This window comes from Apis florea, unplaced genomic scaffold (assembly GCF_048593485.1).
Source record: "Apis florea isolate Af1SG1 unplaced genomic scaffold, ASM4859348v1 contig_2272_pilon, whole genome shotgun sequence".
NCBI lineage: Eukaryota > Metazoa > Arthropoda > Insecta > Hymenoptera > Apidae > Apis > Apis florea.
In genome coordinates, this window is record NW_028256549.1 from 1333186 (window position 1) to 1348554 (window position 15369).

The 15369-nt window shown below is 36.2% G+C and overlaps 1 protein-coding gene across 4 annotated transcripts in view; it reads left to right on the forward strand.

Annotated features, from left to right (window-relative positions):
- The window catches only part of kuz (zinc-dependent metalloprotease kuz), a 122469-nt gene that overhangs the window by 3454 nt on the left and 103646 nt on the right, over positions 1–15369 (forward strand). For 3 of the 4 annotated variants that reach the window (XM_086902514.1, XM_086902516.1, XM_086902517.1), the window contains exon 2: positions 422–1419. In XM_086902514.1, the coding sequence (XP_086758640.1) occupies positions 1341–1419 (79 nt within the window). In that variant the 5' untranslated portion in view covers positions 422–1340. Of the gene's footprint in view, positions 1–281; positions 1420–15369 lie in introns of those variants that run through there. The other variant, XM_086902515.1, reaches the window with a different exon arrangement.

The following is a 15369-nucleotide window of genomic DNA, read 5'->3' on the forward strand; positions in this document are numbered from 1 at the left end:
ATTAATAAAATATTTGAATAATTTAATCCTTGTATCCTAGCTTAGACGAACATATTTTATTATTTTTTACAATCGTAAAAAAAAAAAAAAAAAAATATAACATTAAAATTCAAAATTTTAAGAAGCAAACTAGATAAAAATCGAACAAGGAAAAGAATCAAATATTTCTAATACATAGATTGTAAATATTTTTTATTTATTCATTTTATATATACATTTTAGATATATATATATATATATATTATTTCATAATTTATAGCATATATTTCACATTCTTCGATCAATATTAATATTTATTTCGATGTCGCATATATATATATATATGTATGTGTGTGTGTGCATAGTTTATATATATAATAATGTAATAATAAAATTGTATAAATTATTTTATATAAAATATTTGTAAATATATTTCCTAAAGTCCCGTTGAATGACGTCACGCGTCAAGATAGCGCCTTTCCAGCAACAGTAACTATCGTCCTCTGCCGGTCAAAGCTCGAACAAACAGTTCGCCGCCATGACACAGGGAAGTCGAAAATTCTAGCGGTGGTAGGACTGTCAGTGGCAACGGTGGCGACTGGCCGACGTCGTGTGTGTGTTTTGTTGCTGCTGCGATGCGTCAGCTAAATCTTGGATCATCTGGTAAGAGAGTGTGATAAAAAGAGTGTGGTCAGCTGTTACGACGTTTACGAGTCAACGCGGAGAAACGAGCGGCAAAGAAGCAAATAGTGGAGGAAGGTACGAGAAACGAGAGGGAGACGAATACCGTGCGACGGAGGAAGGTTACGAGGGGCGGATCGTCGGTGGTAAGGACCGTCCGCGTGTAAGTGATAATATCGGTGGAAAACGATGGCGTAAGCTCGTCAACCCTGAGTCGAGACGTGCCGTGTGTCCTTTGTGCCGTGGCCGTCCGTCATTTTCCGTCGATTCTCGTATGCGACTCGCGTCGTATGACTCGGCTGTTCCGAAAAGTCGCGCGCGCGAACAACAGAACGCGTTCGCAACGTAACGTCAGTGAAAAACACCATCGATGCTGTGTTGCTGTGTGCTACGCAGAGTCTAGTTGCTACGCAGGCTGAGTAGTGAATATAACTCGAAATATTATTGGTTCGTATTTGATCATCCGCGGATCACCAAGCTTTCCAAGTGTACGCGCCAATATTTTATCGGTTATCGGCCGCGTCGCGTTTCCTGTGTCTTGTTCGACTGTTAGTGACTTTAATCTTTCGAAATCGCTACTTCCTCGCGTCGTCGCGTTGTTGTTTTGTTTATTGTTGTTTACGCGTATTCGCGAGGTGGTGCCAATATCTAGCCAACGGCTTCTTACCGTGGCAGAGAATATGGTTACAATGATCAGTGATACGTGTGGATATGTTCTCTTTCTCCTGTTGCTGTTGCTTGTTCCTTACATCGAAAGCGGTGAGTGTAAATACATTTATTTTCGTATCGTAGAAGTATCATTACACGTAACGATCGATTTTCGTTTAAAACGTATCATTAAAATTATTAATCAAGTATCGATAGATACCATATCTCATGCGAGATGCATATCCCTGTAGTGGTTAATGTCCGACCCGATGTCATATGCATAATATCCGTAGATACGTATAGATATATACGTACGTATGCGTTCATCTCCATATCCCATGAATCATCCTTTCGGAAGAAGCGTGTCTCGCACATTTCTCTGTGATTCTTTAACAATAAAAAGACAAGTATTATACTTGTCTTTCGACGTTTGTTCTTTTTCTCTTTTCTTTTTTTTTTTTTTTTTTTTTTTTTTTGTTACATCGTTAGGTTAAAATGGAACGATCGAGCGTGAGAAACTATACATTATATCGTTTACTATTATATTTTATCACTATTATTTTACACATAGAATTATATATAGTAGTTGTAAGAATTCAATTTATATATGTATATATAATTATACGATTGTTAAAAATAGAGTGGCATTTTTTTCTCGCGCTTTTATCGTTTGATTATATGTTTTCTAACTCGAATCACGGATTTCCGTTCCATTTCCAAGAACGGAAGGACACAGTAAGCGGATAAATTTCCTGACTCATGAATTTGCTAAAATCGTAGATAACATTTCTCCTTAAAGTTTAAACCGTAAATTATCTGTTGCAATTCTTAAGTTTCGCTTTATCACACATCCTGATATCGTTCATCAGGATTTAAATTGTTGATTTTCAATCTGGATTGATGGAGAATTTCTGTGTTTGATCGAGGATAAAAGAGGATCCTCTTCTCCGTAGTGTAAATCGTAAAATTACCCTTGCCGGAAGTTTCAATTAGGGACCACTGGTTGATGTAGGTGATAGTTACATACTCGCGAGTTACATGCTACTACGTTATCTATCTGAAACAAAAAACGAACGAAAAAAAAAAAAAAAAAAGAGTGGAAACACGGATTATTTTTAAAATTTTTCGTTTTGAAGCAATCTGATTTTTCGACATCAATTTCTTTTCTTAAAAAAAAAAAAAAAAATATGATAATTTTACTTTATCATATGCAATTTATATACGAAAATATTGTTATATAATTGATATAAAAATATTTTTTCGAGAAGAATTGTATTCTTCCAAATAATAAATAATTGATAATAAGAAATACTTGTTGGTACGTGGAACGGCCTCGATACCGATGTCTTATCGATTCTTTGTACAAGATAAAAATATATCCCGTGTATTCAATTTTCCAATATTAACATTCTTTATTATTCTAGCAGCAAAGAATAGTTTCGTTCGAGAAAAAAAATATTCATTGTCGCGATTCAAAGTCGAATTTCTTACTAGATATCCAGCAACGGGAAAAAAAGGAAGCGAGTTATCGCCATCGGGGAATATATATTTTTCTCGAAATTCTGATTCGCAAGCGTGATGGGAGCAAAAAGCTACGTGCGATGCAGCCAGAATATAAAGACGCAGTTAACCGTGATAGGTATAAGTCGTTTCGTTGGCCTCAGGGCCCCATATCTCAAGGACAAAGGATCGATTTTTCCAAGTTTTCAATTCTTCGAGCGGACCGGCCCTCGCCACGGTTACGTTGCTAACTTTGGAAAATCTTCAAGCGGTGCACGTTGCGGCCATCTTCGTATATTTCATTCCAGAAACTGCGTACGCTCCCGGAAAATACATCGGTCGAGAACTGAATAATATCTCGATCTTTTACAATTTTACATTTTTCCGTGCAAATTCACCGCGTCTACAGCCAGATTCAGCCAGAGTCTACAGATTCCTTGTTACACGCGGTAACATTGTGAACGTGACAAATATGATTTTTTTGTCAGAAAATTATTCATTTTTTTTTTTTTTTTTTTTTTTTTTTTTTCATGTAATCGCACTACTTCCATACTTTGCTCCAATTCTTGATATATCTCCCGGCAACAAAAATCGGATTAGGGATCATTATTCTCCCTGGCTATAAAGTAAAATAATGGGGCATGAACTCTTGTCTGTAATCTCTGTCAAAAGTAATGGCTTCATTCTGTATAATTATTGATTCGCATGAGATAAAATGATAAAAGAGGATGTCGAGAGAATTTTATAAGTGTTCGTCTGAAATATGATTGAAAAATCGTAGGAAATGATGAAGAAAGGCGATGATCGAGTTCACGTACGAATTAAGATTATCTTTGAAATAATTCTTGGGAGAGTTATCGATAGATGAAAATTCAGCAGATACCGCGTATTAAAACGAATATTTTTTTTTTTTTTAATCTTTCGTTTCTACGTGGCATTAAAAAAAAAAAAAAAGAATCATTTATTAATGGAGCATCGTCTATCAAAATATAAGAAATATTTATTTGCTCCGTTATTCAAGGCTTGGATCGAAGGTATTACTTCATTCGGTGTTTCACGATGAAAATGGAAAGATCTCAAATACAATTCGTCTATTGTTTCCCACGATTTTAAACCGCGGGCTATGCAAATATCGGACAAAATCAATATTCACGAACATCGATGCAAAGATTCGTTTTTTTTTTTTTTTTTTTTTTTCTCCTTTCCTTTTTTTTTATCTCGTGATTTCACTTATTTAAGGAACGAAGGTGCTTGATAAATGCCTCGTAGGTTAACAACTTGGCGATGAATTCGACATTCATACCGCGGTTATTTGTAAAGCAAGTTTACCATACAAGTTCAATAGTGGATTCAGTTAGTTAGTCAGTCAGATTCAGCTTCTGATTTCTAATGTAATTAACTCGGTATTAAACCGTGGTTATCTTGTTCATATATATATATATACACACGTATACACAGCAGATATAAGATTAGATATTATTCAAGCATTTATAATATATATCATTTTCATTAGTGCTAATTAAATTCTATTCAGTCGTGTTTCACAATATTTAAATGTTTCCATCACCGGAGAGAAGCGTATTTTAAACCAATTTTGTCGAGCAAAAGTCGGAAATAATTATAATCCCGCCTTTAACAAAAATCCGTTGTTATATCCAAATTATAATTATTTTTAAATTCGTGGCAAATTTTCCAATTAAAACCCGCAACACGTTTCTTTATATTATTTCGTTATTACAATTTCCAAATTGTGCAAAAGAAAAAAAACGAAACACAAAAATGATTCATCGCTCTCTCATCGTTATCCCTTAATTAATTCCTCTTCGCGATCCGTGCATTTCGAGAGAAATTTTCCCTTTTTTTTTTTTTTTTTTTTTTTCCCCTATCTAAATTACCACGAGACAGAGAATTTTTCGTCATCGACGAAAATAAGTTTGGTTGAAACATGCCGCGGTGTATTCGGGGTGCATAAGGTCAATGGTTTCGTGCTAGGGTTCTAGATGCGATAGACACGGCCGTGAACACCGGTCTCTCTTGATCTCGCGACGGAAACGTGACGAAACAGTTGTTATCCAGTTGTTGCGTCACTTTTACCTCGTTCGACTTGTTCCTTTCGTGCTGCCACTGCTTCATCATTCTCCGGGACATACGCGGAGAAATGAAAGTCCAATGGCGATAACTCGCCAGTGAAACTGAAACTCCCGACTTTTATATCCTTTACTCCCGTTTGTTTTCAGCCAGCTATATCGAGCTTAATTCCGAATATAAATTCGGAGGATGCATTTTTCGAGTTTATGCATTTCTTTTCCCTTTTTTCTTCTTCTTCCGTGATGTACCACTTTTTTTTCGAAACTGGAATTTATATTCGTTATGAATTTTATTGTTATTAAATTGGAAATTTGTTTTTCAATAGATATTGCTTAATTCGAATATCGTGGCTCGAGTTTATACGTGTGTATCCCTTTCCTGCAAATTGGAACTCGCGTTTTAAGTATGAATTGGAAGTTTTTTTTTTTTTTTTTTTGTTTTACATTTTTGTCGTTCAATTCGAACATCGTGATTCGAGTTTATATATTTTTCTCTTTTCTCTCCTTCCAACGATGGTGTACCACTTTTTTTTGGAAACCGAAACTTATATTTGTCATGAATTTTATTATCGGAAATTTGTTTTTCAGTAAATATTGCTTAATTCGAATCGTGATCCAGTTTGTTTTTTTTTTTTTTTTTTTTGTATTGTATTTATATATTTTTTTTCTCTCTTCCAACAATGATGTACCGATTTTTTGAAAATCGGAACTCGTGTTTATTATATGAATTCATTAAATTGAAAGTTTTCGATATTGTTTAATTCGAATATCGTGATTCGAGTTTATATTTGTATATCCCTCGTTTATTGATGAATCTATTAATTGGAAGTTTTTAGATATTGTTTAAATCGTGACTCGAGTTTATATATGCGTGCTCCTTTTTTGAAAAATGCAAACTCAATTGGAAGTTTGTTTCTCGTTTTAAATATCGCTTAATTCGAACATCGTGATTCGAGTTTATATATATATATGCATCCCTTTTCTGGAAATTGGAATTCGTTTATTAATGAATTTTTGTTAATTGGAAGTTTTTTTTTTTTTTTTGTTTTAGATATTATATTTAATTCGAATATCGCGAATTTCGATTTTATGTATTTCTTTTTTTCTTCTTTCAACAATGGGGTACCGATTTTTTGAAAATTGGAACTCGTGTTTATTACGAATTTTTTAGATACTGTTTAAATCGGATATCGTGATTCGAATTTATATATGCTTTTTTGGAGCTCGCGTTTATTAATGAATCTATTAATTGGAAGTTTGTTTTTAGATATTGTTTTTTGAAAACTGCAACTCAATTGGAAGTTTGTTTCTCGTTTTAAATATCGATATAATTCGAACATCGTGATTCGAGTTTATATAATATATATGCATCCCTTTTCTGGAAATTGGAATTCGTTTATTAATGAATCTACGAATTGGAAGTTTGTTTTTCATCAGATAACAGTTTAATTCGAAAATAATTATGAGAAAATATTCATTTCCTTTTCCCTTTCGATACCCCTCCATTCTCCCTTGCGAAAATTGAAACTCGCATCTTCCATGTATTTACAGATTTGTATTCCATCGGGTATTGTTTATTTCGAAGATATCCTAGGATACATTTCTCTTTCTCCTCTTCTTCTTCTTCTTCTTCTTCTTCTTCTTCTTCTTCCAACGACTATACCTCCGTATATTTTATGAATCTAACGATAGAAAGTTTGCCTTCCGTTTAAATATTAATTCAAATTGAAAATTGCGTTCGAGCTACATTTCCCTTCTTTCAACTTCCCTCAGAATTTTCGGTATCATCGACCTCGAACATTTCTTGTGAAAAGAAACACGCGCTTCACACACGCGAACTCTTAGATCGGCCCTCGACTTTTCAAGCAGATGTACTCGCAATTAATTCTCTCCAACTTCTTTTCTGTCATCCACCCTTCCTTCGCTTACACACGTGCGCATGTTTTCAGACCTACAACAGATGTTCTTATATATATATATAGAGAGAGAGCTAGGGACACTTTCAGGCATCGTAACTCAAACCTCGTTGAAACCATCCTGATTTGGCCCATCCTCGATTTCACGATCGTTTGAAAATCTTTTGGAAAAATTCCACAACTTATTTACTCAGTCCACGTTTTAACACAGGACAAAAATGTGCTTCGAAGAAAGATGGTCGACATCTTGGTTCACATTCGTTCACAATTCGTTTCGAAAGAAAGATATCGATGCTCCACGTTTCCAGAGAAAATATACTCGACTCGAATCGTGTCGTGAAAGGGTTAACAAATTATACGATATACAAGAAAAAGAGGAAGGGAATGGAATGAAATTTTGGAAAGGGAGAGGCTCTTTGTCCAGAACGTTTAGGGGGATGAAGTTTGGGGAGCAGGAATTTGGGGCTGGATCCTGGAGAATTCAGGGGAATTCTGGAATCAAGGGGATCTTATCTCGAAGGTATTCCCGTGCTCGGGAATAGGTGGCCGCCCCGAAACTTTCTACTCACTGCATTCCTGCCGCAACCGCCGCTATCCGCCTTGGCTCGAGGGGTAACACGGTTTACCCAACGATATGCAAACCGTAGTTGGTGGTGCGGCATGCTCTTTTCCTAGATTTCCAACTTTTCCAACTCTTCGTGATCGTCGACCACGAATCATTAGGTACGAGTTCGTGCCTCGACTGTTTGTATTTATAACGCTAAACCGACTGTTCTTGTATACCTATTCCTATTCTGCTTCTGTTAAAATGACCAGTGCTTAAAAAAGTTAGCGTTTCTATGATTTAATGTGGACAATGATCGATTTATCATTGAAATTTTATATAAAATGAGGAACTTTCGTAAATTTATTTTTATATTTAACGCTAAACCGACAGTTTTTGTATATTTATTCCTATTCTGCTTCTGTTAAAATGACCAGTGCTTAAAAAAGTTAGCGTTTTTATGATTTAATGTGGATAATTTATTATTAAAATTTTGTATAAAATGAAGAATTTTCATAAATTTATTTTTTATACATAATTTCAATTATAGCTTCAATCCTCGACTATTTGTATTTGTAGTTAACGTTAAACCTACAGTTCTTGTATATTTATTCCTATTATGCTCTGTTAAAATGACCAGTATTTAAAAAAGTTATCGTTTCTATGATTTAATGTGGATAATGATCGATTTATTATTGAAATTTTATGAATAAAATGAAGAACTTTATTCTAAAATTTATTTTTATATATAATTTCAATTATTCTTGTATACTTATTCCTACAATGCTCTGTTAAAACGAGATAATGATATAGATTTATTATTGAAATTTTATACGACAAGAAGAATTTTTATAAATTTATTTTTATATATAATTTCAATTATAGCTTCAATCCGTGCCTCGACTATTTATATTTATATTTAACGCCTAAATCGACAGTTCTTATTCCTGTATACCTTTCGGCAAAATAAACAGGTGTGCTCGAATAATAATAATTATTCACAATTTAATAAAATATCCTCTAAAAAGAGAGAACGTTATCATTAACGTATACCGGTGAATTCCACTTTGCCAAATCTTTATTTGCAACATTTCTTACGTTCTGCAAGGCATTGCAAGGCATGACGCGCCACGATAATATCGCGACCAACAAATTATAACGAGGAAAAAAAACTTTCTCGTACAAAATCTTTACGCAAAACTGGCGTAACCAACTTTCGTCTATTGCAACTTATGATTGAGAGAGAAGAAAAAGAAGGAAAATTCTTCTTCTCCTCGTGAGTTTTCCCTCGAAGGAGAAACTTGGGGAGAGGGGAGGGGTGTAGCAGATGGTAAATCAGATTGATTAACGAGGCAAGAGGATAAGTTGGCGGTGCCTCCTCGGCCGAATCAAAAATCTGGCCGGTATCCAGCAGCTTTCGATTCGAATCTCTCTCTCTCTCTCTCTCTCTCTCTCTCGCGTCCAATCGACGCAAGATAACGCGAGCTTTGCGAACCGGAAACACGAGAGTTGGACAACGCTTCTTTCCACGCCTCCCCTTTACATCCCCCTCTCGCGCGACTTTTTTTCACGGCCAGATCGAAGGAGAGAAACAGCTTGCATTCTTGTCCGAATGCTTAGCTTGGTTGCTTTCAGCGCGACGGAAGATGAATCGATCTACCTTTCACGTGTATCTTTTGGATGCCTCCAAAAATTCCAAGTATACGAATCGAAAATTGGTCTAGGCTTGTTATTTATCGAATTCGTTATTAAATCGTGTCACCCTGTATATCTTCGTGTTTTAAGAAGACGCGTGCATCTCGCGCTTTTTCTCCATAAGTGAAAGTTGGTTTATTAGGCTTGTTTATTAAATGAAATGTCGTTAGAATGTATATCGACACCCTGTATACTTTTGAATCTTAATGGTTTAATTAGACGTATGCATCACGATGCTTTTTCTTCGCACAGATTCCAAGTAAGAAATACGTAAACAGATACAAGAGGAGCTTCGATTCCAAAAGTAAATGCAGAAGGTTTATTTATTGGATTCGTTATTAAATCGACACCCTGTATATCTTTATCTTCGTATTATCTTTAATTAGAATCACGATGATTTCCCTCCACACATATTCTAAATAGATATGTGTACAGGATGAGCCTCGATTCCAGAAGGCTTATTTATCGAATTCGTTATTAAATCGTCACCCTGTATATCTTCGAATCTTCGTATTTTAGCAGACGCGTGTATCACGATGCTTTTTCTCTACTCAGAAATCGAAGTAAAAGTTGGTCGAGGCTTATTTATTAAATAAAATATTATTAAATGTATATCGACACCCTGTATATCCTCGATTCTTCGTATTTTAACAGAAACGTGCATCACGATACTTTTTCTTTGCGCAAATTTTAAATAGATACACGTACAGGATGAGCCATGATTCCAGAAGGCTTATTTATTGAATTCGTTATTAAATCGACACCCTGTATATCTTCGAATCTTCGTATTTTAGCAGACACGTGCATCACGATGCTTTTTCTCCGCACAGATAGGTGTACAAGAGAAGCCTCGATTCCAAAAAGGCTTATTTAATAAATTCGTTATTAAATCGACACCCTGTATATCTTCGTATTTTAATTAGACGCATGCATCACGATGCTTTTTCCTCACACAGATAGGTGTACAGGAGTAGTTTCGATTCCAGAAGGCTTATTTATTAAATTCGTTATTAAATCGACACCCTGTATATCTTCGAATCTTCGTATTTTAGCAGACACGTGCATCACGATGCTTTTTCTCCGCACAGATAGGTGTACGGGAGGAGTTTCGATTCCAGAAGGCTTATTTAATAAATTCGTTATTAAATCGACACCCTGTATATCTTCGTATTTTAATTAGACGCATGCATCACGATACTTTTAGATAAGAAATAAGAAATACATAAATAATTAGATTTAATAATTAAATAAATAGATTTATTTATTAAATTCGTTATTAGGTGAACACAAATGCATCGACACACCCTGTATATCATCGTATTTTTAGCACCAGAGTTAGGCATTAACCCGTTAAAAAAATCCGCTAAAAATCTCGAATAAAGTTACTTTAGGTAGTTACTTGTTAATAAAATGCTTAAATAAATAACATTTACTTACTGATCCGCTTTTCACGTGACACTCGTCCTTTACAATTATTTCCAATTGTTATCATTGTCTCCGAACAATGAATTATCGAAGTAACTTTACTCGTAACTTCGACCATTAAATTTCCCCCGTGTCGCTGTTTACCAGACACGCGCGCAAATCACGATGCTTCTCCTTTCCAGTTTAAATGCGACACGCGTACAAGAAACACCGTACAACGCGTAGACACACCTCTACACGCCGTGTTTACGTTTATTTTATCCCGATCTTTTTCGCGAAGATTCTCGCGACGAGGATAACAATCGTAGACGCACGTTTTATTATAAACGTTATTTTACGTTAAAGCGCGTTTACATGGACGGGGGAGCGAATGTGGGACGAGCGAAAACCGATAATATCGGCGAGAAACGATTTCGTCCTTCGCGCTTCGATACTCGATCCGTTTTTTGCGCCATCCTTCCGCGATCTACTTTCCCGCTCGGCCATCTAATCGCGTGTTGCTTGCATGCCTGTTCAAAGAATCGCCATCTCGTGTGGCAGAGAACGTCGTCGTCGTAGAAAGAAATGGAAAAATCGAGTGCCTCGATCGGTGGCTGACGCCTCGTGTCGAGGGTGTATTCCACCAATCCGCTCGTGAATAAGGTATGCGAGCATAAAGCTCCCTCCTCGCCTCCCAAGAAATTGTTGCGGGTTCCCTGACTCGTCTGCAGAAGCAGAATGCGCGTAGGTTCGAGGTGTGGAATTGCAAGCAGGATAATAAAGATAGAGGAGGCTTTCTTTGGTGTTTTATGAAAAGATGTTGATCTTTCATTCTTGATGGAAAAATATATATATATATATGTTTAGAAAATTGCAACGATTAAATTTCATTGTTGTTCAACAATATATAGATTAACATTTTGATATGAATTGGTTTATAAAAGCTCGCCTTCGTTCTTGGAGAAGAATTTAACGATCGTCATGCAATATGAGATATTTTTTTTCGATCGGGGGGAGGGGGAATGAGAACGGTGTCGCGCGAAAGTCGTTTCACGCGCGACCAAATTGCGGTGACTCACTCGCTAATAAATTTTAACGACCATCATTGAGCGAGTCGTATCGTAATTATCCGAGGGTACGTGAAATTTCTTTCTATTTCGAGACGACGATTGCTTGGAATTCGCTTTTCTCTCTATTCATTCGGGTTAAAACAAACTTTCGATCGATTCGTGTATGTAACAAAAACAATAAGGATAAGGATTACGACACATCCTTTGTATAAATGTTATTCGGATCTTTACGCGTGTGGAAAAGAAACACGAGATATTGAAAGTATTCGTGTTATTCGAAGAATTATTATTCCTAAAAATTATATTTCATTGATACTTGCATATCATTTCTTTTTCATTTAATAATGATAAAACAAAAGTTTTGATCATGATTATCATCCCTTATATCGTTACGCTGCAATAATTCATTCATTAAACATCGTTTATCGCGATATAATAAAATTACTCTTTTCTTTAATATTACAACACCGAGCAAATTGTGGTTAATAGTAATGGAACGAAAAGTAAAGAACACAACGACGCGACACACCCTTTATATCATTATGTAATTGAATAAATTCATTCATTCGTCGTTGTTTATATACACATATATTTTTTTTTTTTCGAATAAAATAATAATCCTATCTTCAACATTTTATCAATGAGCAATAAATAAATTTAACGGTAATAAAACGAAAATATCGTTACGTAATCGATGAAATCGAATAATTCATTCGACATTGTTTGCCGCGACAACAATTTCCTTTTCCTTCTTTTTTTTTTCTTCTCTCGAATAAAATTCCTCTTCCCTTAACGTTTATAACATCGGAGAAGCTAGATTTAATGGTCCGTGGATAATACTCAAAAGTTGCTCGCCCATTCGTGGACTATCCGGCCACGATGTAAATCCTGTCTATCTCGTAATCGAAATCCATGCCACCGGCACTCGTTCCCCTCCCAGAGAAAAGATCCTTTTGTTCCTCGACTTAAATCCTCGAGTGTAACCGAGAAACCCTCTCCCCTCTCGTTCTGGAGTTCCCACAGGAACGAGAGGCACGGACAGAGAGAGAGAGAGAGAGAGAGAGACGTTACCACCTCCTTCCCGTGGATCCTCCACGGTATTCCACCACTGTGGAGGAGGCGTAGTCATTAGGGAGTAGAAGGAAACCCGTCTTTATCGACTGGGATTCCCCGCGATCCGGACAAGTGAAATATTATCGATATTCGCGCCGCCAACGTCTCGTTCTTTAACGATAAGAATTACGTTTTATCTCCGTGTACCTTTGTACTTCGCGCGATTATTACTTCGTTCTCGTTCTTTTTTTTTTTTTTTTTGTAACAAGAAAAAGCTTCGTTTCCTTCGTTTACTTCGAATGTTACAATCTTCTCAACGTCGAGAAACTTAACCATTATTATTGTTAACATACATTTACATTGATATTAGATTCTCTTGTTGCAACGTTTTCTTTTAACCTCCGCTTAAACGTGTACATATGATATAAAATAAACAAATAAAAGGTAATAAAGATAAATATTGTATATTATATAGATTAAGGATGCGGATAAAATTTATGTATATTTTTCAAAAAATGTTTTTCATTTTGATCGAATTTATAAGGAAAATTTAACCTTTCTAAATACGATTGTTGAGTTGAAAGGATTATATCTCGAGTTTGGCAAAAATTTGTTCCCAATGAAATATACATAATGTCACGGCGAGGCAAAGATAAGTCCCTCGAAACCCCTTATTATATCGTGCGATAACATATTCCGTGAATGGGGATTATCAGAAGGCTGGGCAGGGCGAGAGGAGGGTGGTATCGGTGGTGGTAAGTTAATTTTCCACATCCATATCGGCACACGTGCCCTCGATATCGGCGGATGCGGCAGTCAAAGGTGTCGTGGTGTCGTTGACACAGCCACCGGGGCATTGTAAATTTCCGGTACGTGCCGCACAGCCGGAACGGGCCTCCGTTTCCCCTTTTCTCTTTGTTTGACTTGTCTACCGGCCGTGGTGGAAGACGTGTCGGTTCAACGAAAATATATAATATCGGCCAATTCGACCGTGCCGTATTCCGTGACTGAATTTTCGAATCTCCCTCTCTTTTTTTTTTTTTTTTTTTTTCTTTTCTTTGGAATATCTCTCAACTTTTCAACGATATTTTTTTTCAATAATTTTTTCAAACATTTTTTGTTTCTTCTTCGTTCTTCAATCTTCCTCATCTCTGCCTCTCTCTCTTTCTTACTGAATACTCGTCGATTCAACGAAAAATATATAATATTTTCAAACATTTTTTTTTGTTCTTTTTCAGCTTTTCTTCTCGATCTCTCACTGTTCCTCTTTCTATCGTACTATTCATACTCTTTCAGTCGAATTCAACGATATTTTTTTTCAATAATTTTTAAATTGTTGTCTCTTCCTCGTTTCGTTTAAAAGACACGTCGATCCTGCGAAATTTGTGCCGGCCATATTCAACATCTTTTCCTTTCCTTCTTTCTTACTTCCTTCGACTGGAAGACGTGTCGGTTCAACGAAAGTATACAATATCGGCCAATTCAACTTTCCAGCCACTTCGTGCCCAATTTTCAAAAATCTCTTTTTTTCAAATCTCTTCTCTTTTTCTCTTTCTCCCTCATTCGTCGCTTCGAACGAAATATCCCCGAATTCCACCGTGCCCACATTTCTTTCTTCAACTCCCTCCTCTTCTCTTTGCTCGTCGGCGAAACACATCTCGACTCGATCCCAACTTTTCCCTTTCTTCGATCTTTCCTTCCTTTCCTCTTCTCTTCTCTTGTCGATCGAAACGTACACTCGATTTCAACTTCTCGGACGATATCTCAAATGCCTCCAATTTTCAAATCATTTCTTCCACACGTTGCCTCCCCCTGTCTCTCTCTCTCTCTCTCTCTCTCTCCTTCCTATTATTCGCTCCTCACCTGTACGTTCGCGGTTCAGAGCCGCGATAAATTGGCTCCCCCCTCTTCCTTTTCTTTTCTTTTCTTCTTCTCGAGAAACGAGATCTGACCGGTCTTATTACCGCAGTCATTATAACTTGCATTTTCGTTAATGCCTCCTCCTCCTCCCCTCCTCCTCCTCGCGACAAAGGCGAAAGCTTGCTACGAAAAAGTAGAGTGGAGGAGAGAGAGAGATATTAACGCGGCAAGTTTCGCGTGCGGGATGATAAATGCGGCGGAGTCTCCGCAGAGATCAGCGATTGTTCCAGGAGAAATGTTCGAGTTTGTGAGACGAGGATTTTTTCGAAAAAAATAGAGATATTCGAGGATTGGACAAATTGTTGTAAATTTGAAAAAAAATCGGGAAGAAAGGAGTTTCGAGGAGGATATGTATATTCGAGGATTGAAAAAATTATTGTAACTTTGAAAAAAAACGGGAAGAAAGGAGTTTCGAAGAGATATTCGAGGATTGGACAAATTGTTGTAACTTTGAAAAAAAATCGGGAAGAAAGGAGTTTCGAGAATATTTATCCTCGAGATATTCGAGGATTGGACAAATTATTGTAACTTTGAAAAAAAATCGGGAAGAAAGGAGTTTCGAGGAGGATATGTATTCTGGAGATATTCGAGGATTGGACAAATTGTTGTAACTTTGAAAAAAAATCGGGAAGAAAGGAGTTTCGAAGAGATATTCGAGGATTGGACAAATTGTTGTAAATTTGAAAAAAAATCGGGAAGAAAGGAGTTTCGAGAATATTTATTCTCGAGATATTCGAGGATTGGAAAAATTATTGTAAATTTGAAAAAAAATCGGGAAGAAAGGAGTTTCGAGAATATTTATTCTCGAGATATTCGAGGATTGGAAAAATTATTGTAAATTTGAAAAAAAATCGGGAAGAAAGGAGTTTCGA